A 20,337-nucleotide genomic window follows, 5' to 3' on the forward strand; every position below is an offset into this window, starting at 1 on the left:
TTTCAAGCTGCAAGATTGCCTGCAACTGAAGCATAGCTGACATTGTAGTGAAATGTCATGTTGTAAAGAATCATAGCAGCTAAATAGATAATGAGCTAAATTATACATTAGATGGTGCTGATTGAAAAACGGCTGAACAATCAGTATAAAAATCTTTCCTGTTGAGAATATAGATTATGCCCATCAGGTAAAATATTTAAAGTTGAACATGCACCATTAAAAAAAATTAAGTATCAATTGCTAGATATATTTATAGACTTCATATCACAAATTGTAATTGTCACAAGTCCATCAAAGACATTTGAAGTCGTAATGATAGACACAAAGTGCTGAATTAACTCAGCGGGTCAGGCAGCTTCTCTGGAAAAAAGGAATAGGTGATGTTTCGGGTCAGAACCCTTCTTCTTCTTTATGAAGTGCCAGTCTTAACTCAGTGGTTAGAGTCATGGAATCATATGACACAGAAACAGGCCCATTGCCACAGTGTCTAAGCTGACCATGTTGCCCAAATGCAGTAATCCCATTGCCGGCTGCTTGTTATTGCTCATTGGTTTCTGAGCTGGAGGTCATAGATTCAAGCTGCACTACAGACAACTGAGCATACACCCAGATGGCCACTTTAATGCAGAAGGAGGGAGTGTTTCAGTATATTCGGTGTTGAATATACTGAAAATCAGGGCTTATCTTGTCGGTCCTGTGGTACTATTTGAAGTCTTCAGGGAATTTTCCTTATTTTTCTAGCCAACATTTATCATTTACTCAAACATTACTAAAACATTATGAGGTCATTTATCTCATTGTTGTGTGCAGTTTGCTTGTTCTATTTTTCACCTACTACTGAAATGATTGTACTCCATTAGTAATTTACTGGCTTTGAATTGCTTTGAGAAAATCTGCTAGACAAAATAATGCACCTGTGTTTACTCTCATTGGTGCATGTCACAAAGGGAAAAAGCCAGTGATCTGATCTTCCATCTTTTCCTCCAACATGATCTGATTTCCTTTGATAAAATGTGGTCAGTATTAGATGAGACAGGTTCATTATCACATTTTTTCTCTGTGCCATACCTATATTGAAAGTAAACTTCTGGTGACGATTAGAAGAAAAAAAGAACTTTAGTAAGTCACCATAAGAATGTGTAAAAACAATGTTGCCATTCTTCTGTGATGGTTAATTCTTTAAGTACTGTTAGAGTTGTTATTCAAGCAAAGATTTACTTAGCAATATAGAAAAAAAAAACTGGAATATATATTTATGTTGAAGATTATCTTTCTGCTTTTTCAATGTCATGGGGCATAAAGGGCTGATATTTTCAATAAGCACAATAACTAAGTAAAAATTGAACAGAATTGTATATCTGTAGGTGGATAAATATATCATAATACTGTATATATGGTTATGCACACAAGGAATCGCCAGAGCCCTGGAAATATTGTAACGGCTCCCAAGAATAATCACTCATGTTGTGTCAATTAACAATAGCAAATCTGTGTTTCCATTGCACCTTTAGTACAGAAAACACCTCAGGCTCTTCACATAATATTAAACAAAATTTGATATTGAACCAAGTAAATTCAGTGGCATTAGACCACTAAAAGCTTAATCAAAAATCTAGGTTGTAGGGAGCCTTGAAGGAGGAATGAGGGACAACTATAAAGGTGCAGAGAAGGTATTCTACAAAAATTAGGCGTCCAGATATCTTGGAAAATTGTAGAAATTGAGACAATTTTAGAGATAATAAGAGAAGTAATCAAACAGAGATAAGAATTTTCAAATTGCTTAGCCTGAAGTCAGGGTAAATTGGTGGATGTCTGGGACTTATTGTGAGTTAGGTCGCAGAAAGAAGAGTTTTAGATGACTTCAAGTTTCCAAAAGACAGAACAAGGGAAAGTGGACAGGAAAGTGTTGAGATAGACAAATCAAGAAACATTTCTAGGTTTTGACAATTGACAAGTGGAGGGGTGAAATTGATGTGCATCAAGTGGAATTTATAGAGAGTACTGAATGCAGTGGCTTCATCCTTCCAACATCTTAAGGAGCAATCTCTGCTCTCTGGTACTGAATGTCAAACAAGCATTGTGCTACTTTATAAACAATGAGGTGTATCAAGAGTGGTATTTGTAGGTAGAATTGTAACAGCGGCATACATGTAGAAACTGATGCTACATTTTCAGATCTTGTTGATTTGGAATAGTATGTAGTTGAGAGGTAAGTAGGGCCAAGGATATGTCTTTGGAACATGAGAGTTAAAGGTGCAGGCGTGAGATGTAAACAATTGCCTAATTCTATAGCTAAGACTGGATAGATAAGAATGGAGCCGGGTACATGCAGAACGACCCAGGTAGATGATGCTGGAGAGGCACTGTTGGAATCTTGTGTGGTCAACTGTGTCAAACGCCTGGGTGAGAAGGATCATGTACAAATGTAACTTTTAAAACTAACTGATTAGATATATTGGAGCCACAAGGGATGTCAGGTGTTGGAATCTGGTACAATATACAGTCTGCAGGAGGAACTCATTGGGTCAATCAGAATCTTTAGGGGGGGGGGGGGGGATGGAGGGAGAGGAATTGTCAATGTTTCGGATTGAAATGGATCCTGATGCAGGATTTTGACCTGAAACATTGACAATTCCTTTACCCCCCACTGAGCTTGTCCAGCAGATTGTTTGTTGCAGAATAAATACATTTTCAGCATGTTTAAAAGTAATCATTATTTCTACATGAGATGCCATCACATATGTAAATCATCCATTTTTGGAGAATAAGTCCTTAACCATTTGTCTTATTAGCTGTGGCCTAAAATTTAAAACTAGACAGGATGGGGGAAGTTGAGGATATAAAGTAGGGAATAGAATGGGAGAATGTGATGATAATGGTGTGAGTTACTATGGGGAGCAATTAAGGAATGGTGATGCAAAGGGAGTATTTTTTGCCTGGTTCCACAATTTAAAACAAAAATTGTGTAAGTTCTAAGCAGACCTGATCTAGCTCCTACTTTTTCTCCAGAGATGCTACCTGACCCGCTGAGGTAATCTGGCACTTTGTATCTATCTTTAGCTCCTACTCTATTCATCTGTTTCTTTTCCTTGTTAGGTGTAAGGCAGTCATCAACCTCATCAGTTAATGATAAAGGAGCCATATTATATCAGGCAGCCAGTGGGGATGCTCAAGAAAATGGTCTGTTCCACCACTGAATGGAACATCTTACAAGTATAGTTTGGGTTCGCAAAAATCATAATTTGCAAAATTCAATGAGAGTCAAATACCACCTTTGTCTATTCAATTCTGGATGGATATAGATAAAATTATGTTATTAATGCTGTGCAATTCTTTTTTATATGTAATTTCATAGGTTATTGGTATGGGATTGAGTTGGATAAACCGAATGGCAGAAACAATGGCTCTGTGGGGGGCGTGCAATATTTCACCTGTCAGCCAAAGCATGGTGTGTTTGCACCTCCATCAAGAGTTCAGAGGTAAGGATTGCAAATTCGACACTCTTAGCATGCTTTAAGCATATATTTGAACACCAAAGTAAATCAGTATATCCTAACATTAAAAAATGTATATACTAAAACAGAACTTGATTTGTGTTATCAATTGTATGACTGACCATAAAGTACTGGAGTAACTCAGCAGGTCAAGCAGCACCTCTGGAGAAAATGGTAGATGACATTTCAGGTCTTGAACTGATACGTCCATGTCTCAGAGGTACTATCCAACCCACTGAGTTACCCCAGCACTGTTGCCTTTTTTTGTAAACCATCATCTGTAGTTCCTTGTTTCTACAGTATAAACGACAACATTGTTTTGAAGAAAGTCGATATGATAACTTAAACCATGTCATTTGTTTGAGTTATGAAAACTGGATTGCTTTCCTGCATGTTCTCTGGATTCAGGATATAAATAAAGTCACACAGCACGGAAACTGGCCCTTCGGTCCAACTTGTCCATGACAACCAAGATGCCTCAACTACACTAGTCCCACCTCCCCACATTTGGCCCATATCCCTCTGAACCTTTCCTCTTAACCTAAGCAGCTGTTACATAATTCTTGCTTGCATTCTCATAGACAACTATTCCATAGAAGTTTAATTGACAAAAATTATGGGGATATGGGGAGAAGGCAGGAACGGGGTACTGATTGTGAATGATCAGCCATGATCAAATTGAATGCCGGTGCTAGCTCGAAGGGCCGCATGGCCTATTCCTGCACCTATTGTCTATTGTCTATTGTAAAAAGAACCATAAGTACCATAAAGAATTCAAGATGAAATGTGTAAATCATTGAAGAAATTTCTCCAGTTAATATGTGTAATGTTTATGCGTTTTGTGGATTTAATTTGGAGAAGATCTTATGTAACATGGAGTAAAGGGCCTGTCCCACTTAGGCGATTTTTTAGGCAACTGCCGGCGACTGTCAAAGTCAGAGCAGATCGCCAAAATTTTATTTTACCCTACGACAATGACCACGACAATGCCGAGTCAGGTCGAGATTACACCATCTTCGGAAACATCGCAAAATTCCCACGCTTATCATTGCTTCTCCGGCGTCGTAATTTTCGCTGAATTCACTGACAAGTCTGTAATTACTTGAGAGTTTTGAAATATAACATCTTGCCCGGGTTACTTGAAAACCAAGCTTCACGGTAACAAAGCATAAACTGGATTGACTTCCAGTTTACTAATAGCAGTATTAAGAAATTTAATTTTAAACGTGGTTAAATGGATTTTTGCATATCTGGGTTGGGAGCCTACTTTAAATGTAATCGCTGATGGCCATAAACATCGCGAAAATTCCCTCTCTTACCTGACCGTCAAACTGTCGCCTCCAATCTACCTGTCAAATGTCCTGACGGTAAATAAATTGGTTAAACACAAATATTTTATGGTATCTTCAAATGACTTTACTTAATTTAATATTACATGCTTCTAAATCCATCTAAGACAACCTAGCAAATGTGGGGACAGCATGCGACAGCGCCTGCAATAAGCAACGATACCTGGCGACAAGCCAGCTGTCGCCAAGAAATTTCAATCCGGTTGATTTCTCAGCGACGCGCCGAGATCCACTACGATTCTTTGAAGACTCCTCACGATCATGCCCTGCGACACCCCGGCGAATTGTCGGCGACAGCCTAGTCGCCGGCAGTCGCCTTAAAATCGCCTAAGTGGAACAGGCCCTTAAGGGTGTAGATACATAGCTCCATGAAGTTGGCTATACAGGTTGGCAGGGTGGTGAAGAAAGTGTTCAGTATGCCAATGTTCATCGGTCAGGATATTGAGTACAGTAGTTGGGACGTCATCTTTTAAAGAGTTTGGTAAGGCCAAGTTTGGAATACTGTGTACAAAGATTAATGTGGAAGTTCCTGGGTCTGCAGGGATTTTGATATGAGGAGAGGCACGGTGGCTGGGTCTTTCTTCTCTGGAGGGTAGGATGCTGAGGCATGACCTTAAAGGGGTAATAATATCCTGAAGGATATAAATAAGGTAGACAGCCACAGCGTAAGGGACTTTCAAACTAGAGTGCATATATTTGAGAAGAGAGGGGAAAGATTTAAAAAGGGATCTGAGAGGCAGCTTTTTCCACCCAGAGGATTGTGCCTAGATGGAGCAAGTTGCCAAAGGAAGTGGTAAAGGTGGGTACATTTACGACGTTTAAAAGACATGGACAAATACATGGATAGAAAATGTTTGGAGGGATATGGGCAAGGCGGACGCCAGTGGAACTAGCTCAGTTTGGCAACTTGGTTGGCATAGATGAGTTAAACTAAATGGCCCATTTCCATCTGTGTGGCTCTATGCCTCCCTGGCTCTTGACAAAGGAAAGAAAGATACTGTGCACTGAATTCGAACTGTTTTACATTTCCTCTAGAGTGCCAGCTTTCTGGCCAACCTTTTGAGTACATTCTGATCTTTCCTTTTCTTTCTATCCAACTATTCCCAATAATAATGTCACTAAAACTGGTATCTGAGCAAATGGAAAAATAAGGGTGCAGCCACATATGCCGACTATTCTGGCACGATCCTCAATGTCTGCTGAGGGATAGAAAAAGGAAGTACAATAATAGTTAACCTTACAACAGAACTAGCCAGGTTTGACACAAACAAAAGCAAGTTATCTGAAATTGTTGAATTTTATATTGAATTTCAAAGGCTGTAATGGGCTCAAACAGAAGACGAGGTGCTATTTCTTAGGGTAGCTTCTGTGGGCTGAACGAAGTTATTTTGACAAAGTGGTGCCCAATCTGTGCTCACTTTCTCCAATGTAGAGGAGACCGCATTGTGAGCACTGAATGTAATACTGTATATTGATCGGAAGACGTCTAGGTGAATTGTTATTTCACCTGGAAGGACAGTGCATTTTCCTGGCCAGTGGAAGGGTTGAGGTGAAGGATTTGGTGCTGCATGTTCCTTTGTTGCTGGAGAGTGCCGTGAGTAGTTGGTGGTGATGAAAGTCACAAAAGACATAGTCCCATCAAAATGTTGAAAGGGAGGGAAGAGAAAGATGTGTGGATCATAAAGGAAGATGGTGCTAGATTTATTTTCTCACTGTGAATCATCTCAATATATAGTGAATAGGTCTCCAAAGTACATTGCAGTGTGGTAAAGTCACTGTGTGATAACTAAAGAACAATATTATCAGGCAGTAATACTTGTGCTGATATGTGATGAACATAAAATGTCTTGATACCAAAAACAAAGAACTTGTATTTCATGATGATGAGCTGATTATTCAGGCTATTGAGACCTGACAAAATAGTCAGACACACTTTTCAAATTTTCAGAATCTGCAAGTATCCAAATAATCAATCTAATTTCTTATAAAATCTTCAAAACATGTATTGCATTGTGTAATCGTATTACCAACAAAACTAAAAAAATAATTTGAGAATGACTGAAAAAGTAGATTATTTTTAGTATGTTACAGCAAGATTCAGATTTGTAAACATTTTTTTAATTGTCGTTTACAGCAAAATAGTAGTTTCAGGAGCAAACCATATGGGCTACTATTATCTATTGCTGCTTTCTCTATCCACTCGATAAGGGGCAGCACAGTGACACAGCGGTAGAATTGCTGCCTTACAGCACTAGTCCCAGGTTCAATCCTGACTACAGGTGCTGTTTGTTCGGAGTTTGCATGTTTTCTCATGGGTTTTCTCTGGTTGCTCCGGATTCCTCCCACATTCCAAAGACGTACAGGTTTGTAGGTTCATTGGGTTCTGTAAAATTATAAATTGTCTCTAGTGTGTAGGATAATGTTACTGTATAGGGTGATTGCTGGTCAACAAGGACTTGGTGGGCCAAAGGGCCTGCTTCCGCACTGTATCGCTAAGGATCTGCCCAATGGTTCCTGTTCCCTTGCCCTCAATCATCTCTTCCTTTAGGTTCTATTTTATCATGTGTCTTACTCTATCAAAGTCATCTAATTGACAAGAAGTCCCCTGCTCCTTTGGTCCTACTCTACACTCTCTGGATCCCATGTTTTACCTGGGAATTTTCATGGATTACCTCTCCACAGGTACTGTATTCCCTTTCCAAATACCCTTCGAAAAGTAACATTTACGAGGGAATTTCTCTCTTAAATCCAACCCTCATTTTGTATGTTTCATACTTCTTCTCCACTGCTATCCGACTCCTGAACTAATAATTTATTTTGCATTGAGCTCATTGATCAGAGTTTTCTCTGATGTTTTTTGGTGAGTTGTAATGTAACTGCAAATACCTACCATTGACGTATATCCTTTAATACCTTCCCTTAACAAAAATTCTGTCGGTGTTAGATTTGTAATGAAAAATTGACAGCAATAATTGTCATTTTTGGAAGAAAGTCCAGGCATCTACCATACTTTCATTGTAACTTTAGTTCTACAACACTATATTTAATTTTTAGTCCATGATTCTTTGTCTGAGATTTCCCAACCAGCGTGATTACTTTGCTCCCTGTCCACTGCATCAGTTCGCTTTAATGTCATAAAAAAGTAATTGTATCGAGCTTTAATCTAGATTCTTGGGAATAGTTACTAATTCATAATTTTCTCCTTGGAGTTCAGGTATCATTTTGATAAATTAACTCTGCTTTCCATTAGAAAACAATACATACTTGCTAAAGTGCAATGTCCAGTGGTGTTATTGTTTTCAAGATATAATCTAAGTATAGTTTTTATATCTATAGCCTCGTTATCTCTAAAGGATTGGAAGATAAAGAATAGTATTGCATCAGCTATTCTAATAATATTCTGCATCTGTCCATGTGATTTTAATGATCCACATACATTGGCCTATCTCTCCTTGGCCCACCACTATTTCTGAGATATATTTTCTGCTTCTTCACTCTTGGGGTTCACCAAATGCACTAATTACATATCTGTAGAAAGTATGGACTCAGTTTATGTATCTGATAATTGAGTCGAGGGGCGAGTATATTCTTCCTGTTGAATAAATATTGTGCTGTGAAGAAGGAGGGGTGAGGAGATGTAGGAAATGTTGCTGACTAAAGTAATTGGTCTATTTTGGGTTTACTTTGACTGAAAGCAGCCTTCTTAACAAAGTTATATCGCTGCCATGGGAAAAGAGCTATGTTGACTGATGTTTTTCTCCTTAATGGTGATGGGATCAAAAATAACACTTTTAGAATTGTTTCATTTCTTAACCTTGATTGTAAAAGACAATACACCAATTTTATTTTCAAATGTAGCAAGCCCTTATGTTGTGCTTAAGACTGTTGGTCATGTCGAAGGATAGTACACGATCTCTTTGGATGGTGCATTGATCTGTGTTCTTGACTTGTTCCAGGAATTATTTCAACTCTTTAGTGCAGGAGAAGAGAGTAAGAAACTTGAATTCTGGTCCTGCTAACTGAAACTTGGAGACAGGAGACAGAAAGACATCAGCCAAAGGATTTATATCTGGCATTAAGGACCACTTTCTGGCATTAAGGCCACAAAGTGCTGGTGTAACTCAATGGGTCAGGCAGCATCTCTGGAGAACATGGAGGGTGACATTTTGGGTCAGAACCCTTGTTCAGACTTGATATTGTTGACCATTCAAGAGTCTGAAGAAGGGTCCCGGCATGAAATGTTACCCGTCCATATTCTCCAGAGATGCTGCCTGACTTGCTGAGTTACCCCAGCACTTTGTGTCCTTTTCTGTAAATCAGCATCTGCATTTCCTTGTTTCTAATGGGGATACGAGGCTTTGGTTTGGCATCTCATTCAATAGATGGCACCTCCAATAATACTGCATGTTGTCAGCACTGCAGTCATGTCAATCTAGATCTTTGCATCAGGTCTATTGGGTAGAGCTCGAACTTACAACTTTGTTTCAAGAGGTCTTTCAGCTGAGTCATGGCTGACTCTCATTACTTTATCCATCTAAGAGTAGATATTTTTACATTTTTTCTCAAGAATTTGAAGTATTCGCCTTTTGTACTCCTGTAGTATGTCCTGCAAAGAAGGGGTTAAAAAAGTTTTTTCTTTTCATCAGGTTTTGAATTAAGATTAGTTTTCACGTCCTGAGTAAAATATTGAAAAGTGGAACAACAAAGTATTTCAGTGGCTCATTTCCAGGTAAATGATTTAAGTATTTGGCAACACATTCTTGTATTCTGGAATTGATTTTCAAGATTATCATGAAAGAAAGTGAGGTCAGTGAGATGGTGTGAAACACATTCAATCCATCATGTTATCAGGACATGAAAACTAATCATGATTAATTTACTGTCAAGTAAATAGTAATATAAAAAGTCAAAGATGTTGTTTACAATTTAAGGGAGAAATTGTTCTCAGTCAACTTTCCTTTTTACAAAGTGATCTTCAATCAAATCAGAAACAAATCAGTGCAGCACCGTGGCACAGCAGCAGACTTGCTGCCTCACAGCGCCAGACCCAGGTTCGATCCTGACTACGGTGTTGTCTGTACGGAGGTTGTAGATTCCCCCTGTGACCACATGGGTTTTCTCAGGGTGCTCTGGTTTCCTCCCACACTCCAAAGATGTACAAGTTTGTAGGTTAATAGGCTTTGTTAAGTAGTAAAATTGTCCCTAGTATGTGGGATAGTGTTGGTGTCTGGTGTGGGGGAGTCCACTGATCTGCGCGGACTCGGTGGGCCTTAGGGCCTGTTTTCATGCTGTGTCTCTAAAGTCTAAAGTAAAGTCTAAGTGAAGAATAATAAAATACAGCAAATATATTCAACATTATTGCACTTTGTACTTTTGTGTTGTTGATGCTAGTTATTTTGGCTCTTCATGCAGCATCGGTTAATTTTGCTGGGCAGCATAGTTATTGCTTTAATTATATTGTTCACAGCTCCGAATAATGCCAGGGTCTTTCAGTCACTTAACATTGAGTAGGGTTATGGGTTTTTAAACGGTTTCTGTAGTGGAGAAGATAAATAATGAGTGGCAGGTGTGACCTCATTAGGCAGTGATCCCTCCATCAATCAACACATGGATTGCCTGATGACCCTGATACATTGCAAATCTTTCAGATTAGCAGGTGCCATTTTGTGCAAGGATGCATCCGTTATCTTCTGTAATTATATGTCTGGAAAAAATAACATTGTTGCTTAACCAATACTATTTCTCATTAGCAGCTTACTTGAGAACATTTGTCACAATTATATGCTGCTTCATCACAGCCAGACCTATCGTGCAAGTGTTGCAGGTACCTGTTGCTATGCAATCAAAATATTAATAGAGGAATGGTTTATACAGTCGCATTACATCCACGGTTTGCTATTTTAACAAATACATTTAAATGATTAATTTTAACAGGTAGCATAATTAATAAATTTCACACTAAAATCACTAACTGTAATGTTAAGATTTAAGAACTTGATATTGTCCAAGCTGTACCCCTGTGCTGGCTGTAGAATTCCTCTTTCAAATCACTGCTGTTTATCTGTGGTGATGAATAAGTACTAATGATTAGATACAAAACACGCATTCCTTTCAGTGAACCAAACAAGAACAATAAGGAACAGAAATACCCCAGACGAAATGTGTAGGAAGTTACTGCAGATGCTGATTTACACCGAAGATAGACTCAAAATGCTAGAGTAACTCAGCGGGTCAGGGTAACATCTCTGGGGAGAAGGAATGGGTGATGTTTCAGGTCGAGACCCTTCTTCAGTCTGAAATACCCCTGAGATTGCTCCATCATTTGATAAGATAAGAGCTGAGCATCCACCTCATGTTCCTGCCTGATCCATATTCCCCTGGGATTATAGTAAACTACTGATCCAGATCTCAGATCTAAATGTCCTGCCCCTTAGCATGAATATCCCAAACCTTCAAACCCCTTATCATGAACACCCCAAATCCCCTAATTGCCATTTCCCTTAAGAAACCAACCTTCCCAACCCTCCCTATGATCCATGTATTTATTAGTCCAATCCATGAATCTCTCTCCTCCTCATATAAACTCTGTTGAGTAGCACTCAAAGTCTTGAGCCTAGGAGCCTATTTACTAGCCACCAACCAAGGCATCTGTGGTCAACCTTGTTGTGTTTGCAGATGCAGACCAAGTTAAAGACGGTTCTAGATGTGGAAACAAGGAACTGCATATGCTGGTGTACACAAAGTGCTGGAGTAACTCAGCAGGCAGGCAGCAGCTCTGGAGAACATGGATAGATGATGTTTCGGGTCGGGACCTATCATCAAGCAGTTCTGATTGTTTTTCCACACATTCTCTCAAATTTCCCTTATTGTTGCCCACTCACTCCATATTGTCATTAATAAATGACCCAGAACTCCTCATTTTACTGGAATGCTTTCTGTGCTCTCTCTGCTTGATCATCCCTCTCCTTTGAAAAATATTGTCTGCTCTGCGTCTGCCCCATTAGAAGGGCCAGAACCAGGAAAAGAAATATAACTAATAGACAATAGACAATAGGTGCAGGAGTAGGCCATTCAGCCCTTCGAGCCAGCACCGCCATTCAATGCGATCATGGCTGATCACTCTCAATCAGTACCCCGTTCCTGCCTTCTCCCCATACCCCCTCACTCCGCTATCCTTAAGAGCTCTATCCAGCTCTCTCTTGAAAGCATCCAACGAACTGGCCTCCACTGCCTTCTGAGGCAGAGAATTCCACACCTTCACCACTCTCTGACATACGTTTTTGAGAGTATTTTTGCCTCTAGTCAAAACTGATTATCCAATTTCAATCTGTATTCAATCTGCCCAGTCCATCACAGGTAGTCACCTCCTCACCATTCAAGGGATCTACAGGAGTCGCTGCCTCAAAAAGGCAGCCGGCATCATTAGAGACCCACACCACTCTGGCTATGCACTTGTTTCTCTCCAGACATCAGGAAAAAGGTATAGGAGCCTGAAAACTGTAACGTCCAAATTCATGAACAACTTCTTCCCTACAAGCATCAAACTATTAAACACTACAACTTCCAAATAAACTCCGAACTACATAGACTTAGGGGATTTTTTGTTTGTCTTTGCATTATGATTGTTTGTTTGTTTTTTTTACAAATATATGCTGAACTTTTTCATTGTTTATTATGGTGTTTACCGAGTACTATGTTTACATGTCCGTTGACCTGCTGCAAGTAAGAATTTCATTGTTCCTCATCGGGACATAAGATAAATAAAACACTCTTGACTTGACTCTTAACTTTAAAAATATGCATATCCTAAATTATATGCATTTGATTAAACAGTTCTTGTTAAGGTCATTAATAGTGGAAATAGTTATTTTAAAACTTTTTCTTCACTAATATTCAAGGGTCAGGAGTGTTTGATTGTCATATGTACTGATAATGGAACATTGAAATTCATACTTTTTTCGACTGGCAGCCTGTGGCTAGTGGTGTGCTTGAGGTATCGGTGCTCGGCCCATTGCTGTTTGTGGTTTATATTAACAATTTAGATGAAAATGTGCAAGGTACGATTAGTAAGTTTGGAGATGACACTAAAGTAGCTGGTATTGTGGACTGTGAAATGAGTTATCAAAAATTACAGCAGGACCTAGATCTGAAGACTTGCTCGGTCCTCAGCTGCGCATGTGACCGAGGAATGATTAATGGACTTTAATGCAGATAAGTGCACGGTGTGCATTTTGGGAAGTCAAACCAGGGCCGGACCGTCAAAGTGAATGGTAGGGTACTGGTGACTGTTGTACAGCAGAGGGACTTAGGAGTTCGGATACATCGTTATTGAAAGTGGTGTCACAGGTACAATGGGTGGTTCAAAAGACATTTGGTACATGGATCTTCATCAGTCAGGACATTAAGTATAGAAATTGGCACATTCTGCTACAAATGCATAGCACGTTGGCGAGGCTGTATTTAGAGTATTGTGTTCAGTTGTGGTCACCCTGCTGTAGGAAAGATGTTATTAAGTGGAGAGGGTACAGAGATGATTTATGAGGATGTTGCCAGGACTCAAGGGCTTGAGCAACAGAGAGAGATTGGGCAAGCTAGGACTTTTTTCCTTGGAGGCAGGTGGCTAAGGGGTAACCTTATAGATGTGTTTAAAATTATGATAGAGTGAATACAGACTTTTATTCAGGGTAGGGGAATCAAGAACCAGGGGACATAGATTTAAGGTAAGAGGGGAAAAGATTTAATGGGAACCTGAGGGCATTTTTTTCAATCAGAGAGTTCCGGTTGTATGGAATGAACTACCAGAGGAGGTAGTTGTGGCAGGTACAATCACAACATTTAAAAGGCACTTGGACAGGTACATGGATTGGAAAGGTTTAGAGCGACATGGACCAAATGCAGGCAAAGGGGATTAGCTCAGATAGGGTATCTTGGTTGGCATGGCTGAGTGGGCTGAGGATGTATGACTCTGTGACTCTAAGTGGTATCAAAGTGGTATCCTTGCTGTATGACTCTGTGACTCTAAGTGGTATCAAAGGATATGAGAATCATATGGGAAAGTGGAATAGGCACAGACTTCTTATCAAATACTGGAGGAGGCTTGAAAGGCTGTAAAACCTACTCCAGCTTCGTATCTTCTTAGATTGCACTCAGGCATTTAGCATGAACGAAGTAACACATTACTATTTGTTCATCTCCAATGACCAATAGAGCCTCTTTATGAACTATTCTGAAACTAATGAAGAATATGGAAATCATAAACTTTGTAATTGCTACTTTGTAGCATCTGCAATTTTCTCAGTCTAATGTTTTACCAGTTAATATGCAGTTTATACTATGAAAGTTTATCTCACCTGTTCAGGTCATCACATTTTGAAGCACAGGAAGGTAATTTAGTGTTGATTGGTCCATCAGAGAGCTTTCATTAAGCTGTTTATTGATGCATCAGCCTGACGCTATGACGTATAATAACTGTTTGCTCCCCACTCATGGGCCCAAAAATATATGTAATAATTAAAGTAAATTACATTTACTGGATGAGTGTGCGCAAATTGATGCTAATTGTAGTAGCTGCGACTGCACTGATATGGTGGTAAATCTGACTGCTCCTGTTTCCTACTTTGAGAATATTGGTAGATAAGTGCACAATAAAAAGCTTCCTGTAAGGGAAGTTAACCTGATTCACCAAAATCTTTGGGGAGAAAGTCTGCCCTTTCTAAATGATTCCAGAGCTTGGGGACAGTGTTATACTAAGTACTGTTGTAGGAAGTTATTAAGAAGACAAAATTGTCTTGAAAGTGATTAAAATTCCATCAGCACTGAAAAGGTACTTATTTAATTAGATGACATTTATGGATTGTTCTGGGCAATTATGAATCATTTACATAATCTCTTTATAGGAAATGAAAAGATTCAGAGCTAATTTCTAATTGCTTATTTCTTACCTCATGTACAACAATTTAAAAGAAAAGACTTTTAGGATATCATTAAGGCTGCACATACAAAAAAAGGATTGTTTGTTCGACCACCAAGCACCTGGAAACACTGACTGCACGACACACAGTGAGAGTATGGTGAGACAAAATTTGGAAAATGTGTCTCAAATACACAAGAATTCATTTAGCACAGAAGAGAGATAGAGGTCCCATCGTAACACTTTGGGGGGGGGGGGGGAGGGCAGGCTTGGATTTAGGAATCTTTTTGAATGCAGCTGATGGTGGTGATTTACAGCAGAATATTCCTGAGCACGCTGCCTGTTATAATGGGCACAGCATCAATGAATGTTTTGGCTATGTTAAGTTCCCATCTCCAGTTCCCGTCTATTCTCAAGTTCCCATCTCCAGCTGTGTGCTAGGTTTACTTCCTATCAGGGTTCACTGGGTTTGGTGGAGATTTGCTATTGTACATACTCATTAGCTAGAATAATATGGAGCACCACTCTGTCTCCTATTTATTGGAAAAGCATACCTGTATTTCAAGTGGTGCCTTCAACCATTTGCTCCAAATCTGTCCTGAATGTAAAACACTACTAAAAATGAGCTGGAATCAATCATTACTATATACCAAATACTTTCTTAACCTTTACTGCCCCATTAACATTCTTAGTGGAATGTTAAGATGAAAGTCAACAATATAATGTACCAGCATCTGCAGTTATTTTCTTACACTATATAATGCCTCTACATTGTTCTTGAATTTTAAAGTGTGAATAATATTTATATTTTAGTTTGTGCATTGTTTCTCCTGTAAGTATTTTGTACTTGTTTCAATCTGTAGGGTGACTGAAGCAATGGATTCCTTCTCAGATATTCCAACCAGCAAATTCAATCGATCACTTATAGGTAGGTAATTGTCTTGTTGCTTTCATTACATGAAATCTGATCTCTAGAACAAAATACTACATCTGACTCAATGTCAAGCTTAATATTAGGTATCTGTATCACAGAGTAATCAGAGCAGCATATTATTGGTTTCCAATAATATGAAATACAAACCACTAGAATCCCTACATGAGTCGCAAGACACAATTTCCCACACACAAAGTAATGCTGACAATTCCTAATCAGTCCTTGCATTTCAAAATACATGCAGATCTCATCTCTCAGAATATCATCAGCAAAACTCATGAAGTTTCATGTCTTTGGGCAAGTAATGGATACAAACCATACTCATTGCCACCTGCCTCCCTCTGCTTAAATTTTGAACAATTGTTTTCCATACTAAGCTTGTCAACAGAAACAAGAGCAGGAAACCTATTTAGGTCAAGGATTATCAGTTATCCTCAACTGCACCTGAAATGTTAATGGTTTTTCTTTCTACACATGCTGTCTGACCTGTTGAATGTTTCAAGCATTTTCTGTTTGTAACTTTCTGATCTTCCTTGTAGCCTACACTGCCACATGGTTTTGTATTATCAGCAAGATTGGACTTGGACGTGCCCTTTTTGCACTTGATCCAAATTTATCCAAATTTATCCAAATTTATCTCCAGATTATGAGATGCTGGAGAGCAATCGCTAATAGAGCAACATAGAATAGTACAGCACAGGAACATGCCCTCCGGCCCACAATGTCCATGTTGGACAAGATGCCACATAATCCTTACAGTGCCCTATGAATCACCATTGATCTTCCCACTGTTCCATACTCATTGTTTCTAACCAGTCCGCAGTCCACATCACAAAATCAGCCCCAATCCCAAGCACTCTAATTTTATCTTAAATTATCAAATGTATAACCTTATCAAAAACCTGAAAGTCTAACGACATTCATTCTGTATTCTACTAGTAACAACCTCAAAGCATTTCAACAGATTTATGAAATGTGATTTTCCCCTTATAAATCTACATTGACTGTGCCTCATTTACTATTTTCTAATACTCTGTCTTCTTTGAAAACAGATTGCATCATTTTTTTTATAACAGATGTTAGACTAACTGGTCTGATATCTCTGCTTACTTTTTGTAAATAATGTAGCATCTTAACATTTACCATCAGGAGTTTATGAAATTTTGGAAGAAGATAACCAGCGTATCTAGCATCTCAAAATCTTTGGATCTAGGTCGTCAAGGCCGAGACATTTATCTCCTTTAATTTCCGTGATACTTTTTTTTAACCAATGCAAATGGCTTTTACCCTTTCATTTATCCTGGACCTGTAGACCTCCATTGTTTCTGGAAGATTTTATGTGTCTCAGTCATTTCCTTATTCCTCTATATAGGTTCTCCTATCTCAGTCTGCAAGGGACTCGCATCACTTCCAGCTAATCTTTTCCATTTTACTAATCTAGAGAAGCTTTTACAGTCTTGCAAAAAACAAACATTTTAGTCTGTAAAGTACTTTTTACAGTAAATTCTTGCTTTTCTTATTGAACTGTTGTATTTTACCTTTTGTTTCCCTTTCAATGCTTTGGTCTTTGCTGAATACTATTTTTTTTAAATCCTCAGGCCTGCTCCTTTGACAACATTATAAACCTTGACTTTTAAGTTAATATTTCCTTTAACTTCTCTTGACAGCCTTTGCTGACCCACTTTTTTCTCTTTTTGCCTGAAGGGAATTTGCATACTATGTATTCATTATTTAAATGGAGTCATACCTCACAGAAACAGTGCCTTTGGCTCATCATGTCCATGCCAATTATCATGTATCTATAATTCCATTTACCATTACTTGGTGATTAAAGAGCTTATCCAGGTACTTCTCAAGTGTTGTGAGAGTATTTGGCTTCAATAGCCACTCAGATGTGCATTCCAGATGTTAACCAAGCTCCAGGAGAAAACGTTCTTCCCTGTAACCTCACACCTTAAATCCGTCCCTTGTGTTTTAGGTGCTTCACCTAAGGGGTACAGTTTCTTGTTATCTATCCTACTTATGCTCAACTGATTTTTGTATACCTCTATTAGGTACCCATTCCCAGCCTCCACCACTCCAGGAGAAACAGATCCAACCTATCCAGCCTTTCCTTATAAATGAACAATTCAATCGCAGGCAACATCCTAGTGAATTTCCTCTTCACCATTTCCAGTGCAATCACAACTTTCTGATAATATGGCAATCAGAATTGCAGACAGTCTATCAGTTGTGACCTAAACAATGTTTTATAAATTTGTGTAGAACTCAAACTGCTGGAATAACTCAACGGGTCAGGCACCATGACTCGATGTAATTTCCCTGCTCTTTTATTCTAAGGCCCAGCCAATGAAGGTATCACAGAAGCCTTCCTCATCACCTCGTCTGTCGGTGCTGCCACAATCTAGGATTCTTGGAGTTGTACACAAAGATTCTTGTTTCCTCATCGTCCCCTTGGGCAGTACCATATGTTGTTACACATCTTTTGTTGCTGTAATATCTGTTCACACCATTTCCTAATCTGAATCATACATCTTGTCTTTGTAGTTTGCTTTATTTAGATTTAAAATCATCGTTTCAGATTGAACCAGAACATTTTAAAATAACAATGCTATCATATTTGGTTGCTGTTCCCTAAAGGCTCTTTAACTATTCAGATTCATATTTAATCCTTTCTCTTTACACAGTTCTGTACCTAAAATAACGGCCTTGTTGATTCCTCAACATAATGATTTAAAAGGCTGTAAAGGCTCTATGCGCTCCTTGAATTTGTCTTTGCTGCATTGCTTCCAGTTTGATTTGTCTTGTCTATCTGTCAATGGAAAGAAAGTTAAGTAAATGTTATTGTTATATGCACAAGTATGGTGAGGTACAAGTGCAATAAAAAATATTGTAAAAACAAGGAACTACAGATGCTGGTTAATACACAAAAGGATACAAAGTGCTGGAGTAACTCAGCGGGTCAGGGCAATTGAACACTGTGGACCACTTTCTTCAGAAGGGTCTCAATCTGAAACATCACCTATCCATGTTCTCCGAGGATGCTACCTGACCCGCTGAGTTACTCCAGCAATTTTTGTTCGCAATGAAAATTATGTTTGGAGCAGCATCACAGGCACATAAACTCAGACAAAACAGGAAACATAAATTACACAAGACAGTGAAAAGAAAGACTGCAAAAACAGAATTAAAAAAAAAAAATCCTTGCTAGTGCAAGAGGTGGTCCACAGTGTTCCATTGCTGAGGTAGGATTAGGGTTGTGCAGGGTGGTTCAAGAACCTGATTGTTGTGGGGAAGTGGCTATTCCTGAAGCTACTGCTGTGGGACTTCAGAGTTCTGCACCTCCTGCCTGTTGGTAGCAGTGAGAAGATGGCATGACCCAAATATTGTGGGTTCTTCATTATAGGTGCCTCATTCTTGTAGCAGTGCCTCATGTTGATTCTGTCAGTGGTGAGACTGGATAAGTTCACCACTCTCTGCAGCCTCTTGCAAGCCAGTGGATGCAAACAGTCAGGCCATGCCAAATTTCTTTAAACTTCTCAGAAAGTGGTGGCACCTTCTTTGTGATTACATCTATGCGCTGAGTCCAGGACAGATCATCTGTGATGATAATGCGCAGGATTTTGAAATTGCTAACTCCCGCTGTTGACCCACCAATGAAAATTAGCAAGTAACCTCTCAATTTCCCCTTTCTGAAGTCAACAATTAGTTCCTTGGTGGTGCTGAGTGAGAAGTTATTTTTGTGGCACCACGTATCCAGGTGCTCTATCCCTCTCATGCACACTGATTCACATAATCACTGTAATAACCTTGTTGCGAGAACCCGTAATTTCCTGATTTATATTATTAGTGAATTACTACTACTACACTTTGGGAATTTACAGTGTTTTCTACTCCTCACAATTGCTTAGCTCTACCCGAACTGATTCGACTCCTTGATTTTGTGGACAAAGATTCTTTATCCCATTCTTTTAAATCAAGGCTGACCTGCCTCCTTTTCCATTTGCCAGTTCCCTTCTGAAAATTAAAGCTACTGGAATATATAGATTTCAACCTAGTTCACATTGCAAACATGTATCACATTGGCTATTAGATTGTAAGCATTTATTTCTATTAGTGTCATTAGTAAATACGCAGTGCATTCAGATAAAGAGCATTCAGTTTTGACCTTGTCCCAATTTTCTTTGTTCTAATTTCAGATAGGAGGTATACTGTTATTTTTCCATGCACAGTTTTTGCTGACAGCCTCAATTTATCTTAACTATTTTGCCAATCTGCACTTTCACTTTGTCAGTTCTCCTAAAGTGGTTTCCAAGAAATGAAACTTGAAGAATCATCTTTCCCCATGGCGAACTTTAGTGATGATGTTTGATTAGATTCAAAGAAATGCCATTGACCCGAAGTTTTACTTTTGGTGCTGGAGACACTTAGATGCTGCCTAACTTGCCGAGTATTCCAACATTTTACTTTTTGCTTCTTGCTTTTTGTTTCCACAGTCCTGATCAAGCCTCTATTACCTTAAAATTAGGAGTGGTTTCAAAAATAATTCTTCATAAAGAGGCAGTGGAATTTGGAAACTAACTTTCGCAAAAAGTTGCTGAGGCTAAATCAATCAAAAATTTCATGACTGGATTTTAAGCTCCATACAGT

General features: G+C 38.9%; 1 protein-coding gene across 12 annotated transcripts in view; it reads left to right on the plus strand.

Annotated features, from left to right (window-relative positions):
- The window catches only part of LOC144596572 (CAP-Gly domain-containing linker protein 4), a 180,831-nt gene that overhangs the window by 130,587 nt on the left and 29,907 nt on the right, over positions 1-20,337 (plus strand). For 11 of the 12 annotated variants that reach the window (XM_078405041.1, XM_078405049.1, XM_078405042.1 and 8 more), the window contains 2 exons: positions 3,356-3,479; positions 15,617-15,681. In XM_078405041.1, coding sequence (XP_078261167.1) covers positions 3,356-3,479; positions 15,617-15,681 — 189 coding nt within the window. The remainder of the gene's footprint in view (positions 1-3,355; positions 3,480-15,616; positions 15,682-20,337) is intronic. The other variant, XR_013547632.1, reaches the window with a different exon arrangement.

The sequence above is a fragment of the Rhinoraja longicauda genome, chromosome 9 (assembly GCF_053455715.1).
Source record: "Rhinoraja longicauda isolate Sanriku21f chromosome 9, sRhiLon1.1, whole genome shotgun sequence".
Classification (NCBI taxonomy): Eukaryota; Metazoa; Chordata; class Chondrichthyes; order Rajiformes; family Arhynchobatidae; genus Rhinoraja; species Rhinoraja longicauda.